At 41.4% G+C, this 8809-nt stretch overlaps 1 protein-coding gene across 1 annotated transcript; it reads right to left on the bottom strand.

The window, feature by feature from the left end:
- Position 1: 1 nt before the first annotated feature.
- Positions 2 to 8051, bottom strand: Hey2 (hes related family bHLH transcription factor with YRPW motif 2; the record flags this gene model as incomplete). Its single annotated transcript, XM_033763152.1, has 5 exons — positions 2 to 105; positions 4381 to 4462; positions 6817 to 6900; positions 7027 to 7105; positions 7927 to 8051. Coding segments are annotated over 5 exons (474 nt in total), but the record flags the coding sequence as incomplete, so codon positions are not given.
- Between the last annotated feature and the right edge of the window lie 758 nt (positions 8052 to 8809).

The raw sequence follows: 8809 nt of genomic DNA, 5'->3' as shown, positions 1-8809 counted from the left end.
CGTCCAGGCCCTCCACGGCGCTCAGGTAGCGCGCCACCTCCGCCAGGCACTCGCGGAAGCCGATGCTCAGGAAGTCCACGGCGAGGGCGTGGGCGTCCAGGTAGCCTGGAGGGGCGCAGAGCGGGCAGAGAAGGGGAGACAAGAGTGAGGCGATCCGAAGGATAACCACCCACCAAGAGCATGCTGCCCTTCAGAAGGTTTAAATACCGAGTCCTGCCAGCCGCCCCTGGCTTCCGTTTGTGCAGAGGTCAAAACGACTTTGCAACTCCTGTTTGCAACGGAGGCAGCACAAGGTACGGCAGTTATTCTTGGAACTAAATATCATAGTAGGAAAACACTGGGCATCCTTGTCACAAACACTTGCAGAAAGAAAAAGGCGTCTCTCCTTCAGATGGTGGCAAGACGACTTTCCCCAGGAAATGTCTGCACGGGAAGAAGCCAATGGAAAAGTCTGTGTCTCTGTCAGGAGTTGGAAATCTCAGGGTTTATCTGAATCATCCTTACTGCCTGGGCATTTTACGGACTGAAGAAAGTACAGTTTAGCAGCTTGAAGATACTCTATAGTGATGTGCTAGAATCTCAGTGTATTCGTAAGTGCTTCTTAGATCATAATGCTTTTTACTGCTAAAGGGAAAACATCTTGCCATTTCTTTGTATGAGAGAAATTAAATGCAAATGAGTTTTAAAAAATTTGATTACTAATTTGATGATCTTACTCTCCTGTCAGGTATTATAAAGGTGCCCTAGTGACAGGAGATTTCTGTAACTCCTAGTTTTTCTGAAGTTCAGATATCTATATATCCGTCTCTATATCTGTATCTCCTTCACTTGGCCAGTTTACTTTTCTCTGGCATCTCCTCTAGAAAGAAAGTACATTAACTGTAACAGTCTATATGCACAGCCCTCCCCAGACCTACTGTTATTACCTGGGTCACCTTGATCAGTCCTTTTTTTTTAACCCCCAAATAATAAAGTAGAAAATAGTGATGTCTATTATTATAATGCCAGTGTAGGGCACAGTAATAGCTATTTTGGGAAATGACCTTGTCTTTGAATGAGTGACCTCTAGTATGTACAAATATATCTTTTCAGATTCTCAGTTGCAAATCCTTGGCAGGTAATTTTCTAATTGAAAGTTTAGTCACCTCACTTTTCAGATGTGTGTGTGTGTGTGTGTGTGTGTGTGTGTGTGTATGTATATATATATGTATATATATATATATATATATATATGCATGAGAAATAGCACATTGAAGTAAAGTGATTTTCATCTAAGGAATTACTTTTTCATGTAAGGAAATTATTTGAAAATCAATATATGAAATTCATATAATTCTATCAATTATTAATTATAATGAATAATTTCACTTGATTGTGCAGATCAAAGTGTTACTTGTTAGATTTTTTTGGGGGGGTTGAGACCAGGTCTCACTATGTAGTTGAGACTGCCCTGGAACTCACTATGTAGCCCAGGCTGATCTCCAACTCACAGCGATCCTCCTGCCTCAGCCTCCCAAGTGCTGGGATTACAGGCGTGCGCCACCACGCCCGGCTAGATTTTCTTTTAATCTGTTAAAAATTATACTATTTTAGGGCCAGGGATTTAGCTCAGTGGTTCCACCACCTGCCTTGAAAGCACAAGGACCTGAGTTTGATCCTGGCACCAAAAAAAAACAAAACAAAAAAAACCCAAAAAAACAAACTTATATATAGATGTAGATATAGATATCTATATATATCACATATTACCTTATTCTGTAATCAAAGCATGTTGGAAATCAGTAGTCCCATTTATTTAAAAGTTCTAAGGCTGGAATTTCAGTGGAAATCTGGGCATCCCTAAAGGATGTTTGGGGACAAGTATATCCACCATTAAAGTAGAATAATAACACAAAGCTGCCCAAAGAGAAGATCATGAAATGTGGAAGATTAGCAGCAAAACTTATGATCATTCCAGAACCTTGGCATAATTAGCAAACTAAACACCTGGAGGAGACACCATCCCTGAAGGTGGCCCCCTGTCATTTCAGTGTGGGCTGTGCAAGCTTTTGGCTTCCATGGGAGAAGGGAGGTAATAATCAGAGAAGACAGAGTTCAGAGAGCCAGAGGGATTTAGAAGCTTACTTTACTAAATTGTCTCTAGAAGTGAGTGTAATATCAAGATAGGTTCTGAAGAATGAATGAGCAGGATTTGAACTCTGGGAAATCCTGCACATTTTCATTAGTCATCACAGTGTGAGTGACATTTGTGGTTTGCCAGCTATGTTGCTGAATATGGCCGAGTCTTCTGTTGCATCTTAAGGAGTATAAATTATGTAATTCCCATCCTGTTGTTGAATGCAAAGGGAAATGATGATCTACAGCTGTCTTTTGACTGGATTGTGGGCCAACAATAGCACACGTGTCTATAACCACTTCCTGTATGCCACGCATGGTTCTACCAGCTTTAAGTGAATTAACTTACAATATCTTCATCTTACTAATGATAAATTTGGAGTTCAGAGAAGGTTAGTAATTTACCTTGGGTCACAAAGCTAATAAATGGCAGAGCCAGGAGTCAGAATCAGGCAACCCAGCTACAGAGCCTGTGCTCTTTCCCTCCATACTATGAGGCAGCTGGCGTCGGACCATGTGAGCCTAGGCTGCTAGTCCCCCTTGGTCACACCTATACATACTCCTATGTGAGACCTCTCTAGTGCCCTGCTAGTCAGCTGACTGATGGTGCCTGCTTGGAAATGTCTACTCACAAACTATTCTTGGTTGAATGTACAACTGTTCAAACAGCCCAGAATAGCAAGCAAGGCGGAACTCAGTTTTTAGTATAAAACTGAAGAGCAGTGTGACTCTGTAGAAATATAACTCATTGGGGCTGGGGATTTAGCTCAGTGATTCTGACGCCTGTCTCACAAGCTCAAGGTGCCAAGTTCCATCCCTGGTACAAAAAAAAGGAAAGAAAGAAATATAACTCATGCCAAATATTTAACCGCCCCCTAACAATCCTCAGTCTGGTGGCTAACAAGACCAAGGGAGGTAGAGCCATCACACAACTTTTCTTGCACCAGAAGGAACTCAAATTAGTCTCCCAACATCTGCAAGGAGCAAGTGAAAAGACAGATCAAGATACTAGAGTTTTTGGTGCTCATCCTGCTAGTATAACTCTCAAAGAGCAGCAGGTGATGTCCATCTTGGGTTTAAGACCAGCAGTGGCCCAGCGGGGCTGGCTCACTGGATTCTAAGATTTCACCCAGTTTCCTTCTCTTTTCTACAAGAATGTGTGCTTAACCTATGCAATTCCTTATTCCTGCAGAGCTGTTCCTAGGTAAGTCAAACCATATGGATGGCGATGGCCTCCTTTCTGATGCAGGTGAAAGTGTTGGGCCAGAGCGGATATTCTGTGGTACTCAGGTCTGTCAAGATGACTGCCATCCAGTGCCCCACTCTGTCCTGATCTAGGACTTCTACGCTGTGTAGTAACGGCTGGTACTCAGCCCAGGAGGCCTCCAGGACTTACCTGCTTACTTAACTGCTTCTGGCACCCTTTCCTTATTCAGTTGTTAAATATACTGAATAACCCTTTCCACTGATATCAAAGGCTTTCTTAAAAGGTGAAAAAGCTACAGTGTCTTAGTGATGCATGGGAAGTGGGTTCAGGAAATCTGGATGGTGTTACAGCTTCTAGTAGCTCAAGTCTATTTTTGGCATGAGAGGAGGATCCCTCTCCGGCCTTGGAATCCTTCCCTGGGGTACAGGTCAGGAGGAGGCTGGGGCCACAGTGCCTGCTCCTAAGCGTCCTTCCCAGGAATGGGTCAACTCTGTTAATGTTCCTAGGCCAGACATTCACTACCTGCCCTTCAAATGCTATTTGATGTAAAGCCAAGACTAAGCCAAAACCTGGAAACAACAAAAATAATTGTGGAGTCACTTCCTTTGGAATAGCTAAACTATTTTGCCACCTAGCCTTGATTTAATAGAAAAAAGAGGAAGAGGAAGAGGAACAAGGAGAAGGAGTAGGAGTTAAAGGTTTTTTCTAACCTCCTGTTTATGTTTGGATGTTTGTGTGTTTGTTTTGACTTTCTGTACAGATTCCAGCATGTGCTTCTTAAACTCCAAACAAATCTCTGACCAGGCGGCTGTGAATGAAGCTTTTCTCCCACAGCATTATGAAAGCAAACACAAGCCCAGGGTCAAGGGCTTCCTTTGTTCCAGAAGTTCTTTCCCACAAGTTCAATCCTGCCATTAGCACTGATTCCCCAGCTTTAATTGGGAACTGCCTATCTCAGCTCGTTAAAGAACTGTTCAGCTACAACTTCCTTACAATATTAGAAAGAAGAGATGAAAAGAAAAAGGTAGAAAGAAGTAAAACTGAAGCCTCCCACTTACCCTTTCCCCCTGTTGCCTGAAGCATCTTCAGATGATCCACTGTCATCTGCAGTATTTCAGCTTTTTCTAACTTTGCAGACCCCTTGGGAGACAAATAGGACAGTCTGGTGAGTCAGACAGAAGCCAGCTTGGAACATCATACGCTGAGTTTAGTATCATGGCTTCAAATTTCCCTTTCTCTGGAAAATTCTAACTTTAATTTCTTAAAAAAACTCTTAGTCGTTTCCAAATTTTACATGGAAGCACTAATCACTATGTCACAGTTGTGGACAGAAAATACATTATTTTTTTAATTAAGAGAATTATACTTTAAAATCAATTCCAAGGAAACTACTACGATCGCAAAAACCTTAAACTTGGGCTGGGGATTCAGCTCAGTGGCGTCACCACTGCCTTGCAAGAGCAAGGTCCTAAATTCAATCCCTGGTAACCTCCCTCAAATTTTAAAGTACCCTTAACCTTGATGTTCAAGTTCTACTTTGGTCAATAATATATTTTATAGGAGACATTCAACAGTCATAAACAGGAAACCTGAAGTCAAAATCAGTTGAAAAGTTGAATACTAGATGATAAGAAACTAGGATTTTGGCAAATTATTGTTAAAAGTAGATTATCCAAAAGCAATACACTCTACTAAGTCCTTAAAGTAATTCATAAAAGACCAGTTGAGAGCAGAAACTAAAAAAACAAAAAACTTTATTTGGTCCTAATAGTTACCAGCAGGTGTCACTGTGAATTCCAAGATCTAACAAAAATGAACAAACTATAACTTTAAGAAGCATCAGAAATACTTAAGAATTTTTGAGTCTTTAAAAACAGTTCTTAATAAAAATTGTCTGGCAAATTACTCTAATATTCCCCTTTTTAAATAAGCCAACTTCTGAAACCAATTGAAATACAAACGTGCCACCTCAAATTTTCTCAGGGCTGTGGGTGGCTTCTAATTTCCTGGAGGCCCTAAAGAATTAAACCAATATGTTTTATTATTTTTTTAAATTCTAAAGTTTACTTCAGATTCTTTAGTTGTTTTGTGCAAATTATCAGCGCCCTTTCCTGCCAAGAGTGCCAGGGTCATTCAGCTGCTGTACAGAAGCTTTTTCTGATCACCCTGTGGCAGGGCCAGCTCACCAGGGTGGGCAGCCAAGCTCTGCAGAGGGAGAGCTTGTGTTTATGGCAACTTGCTGCCAGACAACTGAGGGTTTGCTCTTAAGGCTTGTTTTAGGTCAACATTTAAAAAAGTCTAACAAACCAGAAAAACAAAATCACAAAACGCACTGACTCAGCAGTCGGTAGGCATTTCAGTACTTGAAATCTGAAAACATTATCAACATTTTTATTTGCAGCCTATTGTAACTGACAATGCCCTTAATCAAAAGCATAATTCCCACTATCATTATCTTATCAAGAACAGTCTCAGCAGCATATCCACTTGGTATCTTTTTTTGTCTTAAAATATATCCAATCCGGGGCAGACCACAGCTGGTACCTTTGTCAGGGTGCAGCTTTTCCATGAAGTTGTACAAGTGGTTTCAATGAAAACAACTAAAACAACCAAGACTGCAGTTTCTGGATGGCCTCCAATGGCTTTAGGGCTTGTTTTATGTTTGCAGATTCATGAAGTAAACAAACAAAAAAATGGAATAAACAAACAACTGCCGTCTTGTACCCTATTTGGAATTGAATTGAAAATATTTTCAATAAGGACACGCTGCCACCGCTCCCTAAAGATGCTCTTAGAAATCGGTGCCATTAGCCATTGTGGTAATTGGAGATACAAGGCTTTCCTAAAGCCACAAAGAAAGATTTAAATGTTTGGTTTTCTACTTTTCTAAGTGTGCAAAATCTTTTTTTTTTGTAAATGAATTCTTGAACTCTGAAAAGGGGCATTTATGGCTAATTTGATTTTTTTTAATCAAAGTTCCAAAATAGGCTCCAAATCATACATCATTGTATTCACTGAGGGATTAAAAATGAAAGCAAAGGTCTTAGCAAATAAATTGTGTTAGTATTATTATTTAGGAAACAGAACCATAAATGTTATTTCCTGGGCTTTTTAAAAAATTAAAATGGTACTTTTTTACAAATTGAGGGAAAAATGTTATTCCAAATATGATATATACATATATTTTTGAATACTACTACATATAGTAGAGTTTTAAACAAAACCACTCTGGTATTCTCAGAGAGAATGGACAAAGCCTGAACACTGTTACCCTTAAGGGAAAATAAGCTGAAGAATGGAAATGTTTTTTCGACTTCATGATGGATTATGTTTTTAATAGTTTTGCCACAACAAAGCATTTTATTGAAATAGCTGCTCTGGCCCGATCAGGCATATACACCATTATTTTAACGAGCTTTAACAAGAGCCCACATTCCCAGAGGAGAGAATCAGATTCCTCAGCTTTTTTGGGAGGTGGGGTGGAGGTAGCTTACTTGTTTTTCAAAAGCAGTTGGCACCAGCCGTCTCAACTCAGATAAACTGTTGTTTATCCGATCCCGACGCCTTTTCTCTATAATCTATCCCAAAAGAAGCAAAACAAACGTTTATGAATACAGAAGTGATAAAATTACGCATAATGGAAAATCACAACTGTTACCCATTAAATTGGCTTACACAAAATAAAAAGAAAAAAAATCACACACCCCTCTTCTTTTCTTTCTTGCCATAATTTGAGATGTTGTCGTTGGAGAATTCGGTCTAATCACAGAGCTAGCACTTTGCCTGTGAAATAAAAAGAGCGTGTCAGGTGCTGCATTAACACAATTGCTTCTTAGGGTACTTAAGCATTTGTGAGGATTTTAGAGTTCATTTCTGCATCATTTTATTTAGTTCTTCAAGCTCAGCAGACTTTGTTCTCTGCCTTCATGCCCCCTTTCAGGTAGGAATTATGCCTTAATAATAATAAAAAAAGATAATCCAGATGCCAAATTTATTGGCAAAAATGCCTTAAACTTTTGAGTCTCAGTAAAATAATCAGGGACAGTGAAGGTGGGACATATTCTCCTACATCCACTCATGTCTGTCTTTCTCTTTTTGAGTCAGTCTCACTATGTAGTTCATACTGCCCTGGAACTCACTGTGTAGCCCAGGCTGGTCTCAAACTCGCAGTGATCCTTCTGCCTCAGCCTCCCCAGGGCTGGGATTACAGGCGTGCACCACTACTGCCGGCTGCACTCACATATTTCGTAAGAGTCAGCTAATCTTTTCAGTCACCCCTCCCTCCTGTCACCCACCAAGTAAAATCCTTAAATAAGCGGCAGAGGAAGCTCCACTCAACCTGCCATCACACGGGCAAAGTGCTATCCCTCATGCAGCCTGGAAAATAAGTTATCTATTTCAAAACTTCAGTCAGTCATGTCTCACACAACAGGAAAAACGACGTATTTGATGTTTTGTATACTAATGTTTTAAAAGAATACCCTGAATTACACAGGCCACGGATAGGGAAATTAAAATCAGGTTTAGGGTTAGGTAAACGCTGCTTTGAAAATGAAACCCTCCGCCTTCAAACTAAGCTTTAACCTCTAGAAGAGGCGACTCACCCTAGAAAACTATTTTTACATCGAAAGTCCAGTCGGATGACCGGGTTACATAACTGCGCCTCTTTCTCTTCATACTTCGCGGTGCTAGGTCTCCGGATTCTCCAGCTCCTACTATTTGTCCTCTTTCATTTTAGAAATGCCGCAGTCGCCGGTTTCTGGCACCTCTGGTTCCCGCTTCTGGATCTCATTTCCGAATTAACTACCCACTCCATCCTCAACCCTCTCTTTTGATTTCACTTTTCACTGGACATCGGACAACTTCCTCTTCTTAAAGACGACACAATATTTTAACAATTAGATATTTCACAAGCGACGTTTCGCGTATCTTTGCTCTTGATGTTTCCAGGCTTTGGTTTGCTCGTATTAGAATAAAGGTATGAAAGAAAACCACTTTTCAAAGGCAGAGAGAATTGCACTCTGAGTGACAGCTGCAGATAAATAATTAAGGTGCTTCTGGGGATGCCAATTAGGAGCAATTACCATCTGACCCCCGGCTCCGAAAGGCCTCCGTAATCTCCTCCGTCACAGGAGAGTGGAAGTTTCGGTTCTGAGCTCCCACGGCGATCTCCTTCCAGACTGGCGATCCGGCGGACCAGGAGGGGCGCTGGATCGGATCCTGACGTCCGCCCCACTCGCGGGAAGCCGGACCCAGCTCCACCACTGGGCCCCGACCCGCAGACTGTTTCTTTTCTCCAAAACCCAAGTCCCGCTCTTAGCTTCTCTAAAAATCCAAAATCAAATCGCTTTGCTTCCTTGCTCCCTATTTTGGAAGCGTCTCCCAAAGCACAGACCGGGCGGCGGGGGCGTCACGCGTGACCGCGGGTACTCGAGCACTGTCCCTTCTTATTGCCTCCCCTGTCCTTTCCGCCCCACTGGGGTGAAA

Source organism: Fukomys damarensis, unplaced genomic scaffold (genome assembly GCF_012274545.1).
Source record: "Fukomys damarensis isolate Sample0158 unplaced genomic scaffold, DMR_v1.0_HiC HiC_scaffold_14, whole genome shotgun sequence".
Classification (NCBI taxonomy): domain Eukaryota; kingdom Metazoa; phylum Chordata; class Mammalia; order Rodentia; family Bathyergidae; genus Fukomys; species Fukomys damarensis.
This window is presented reverse-complemented; position numbering and strand designations above follow the sequence as displayed.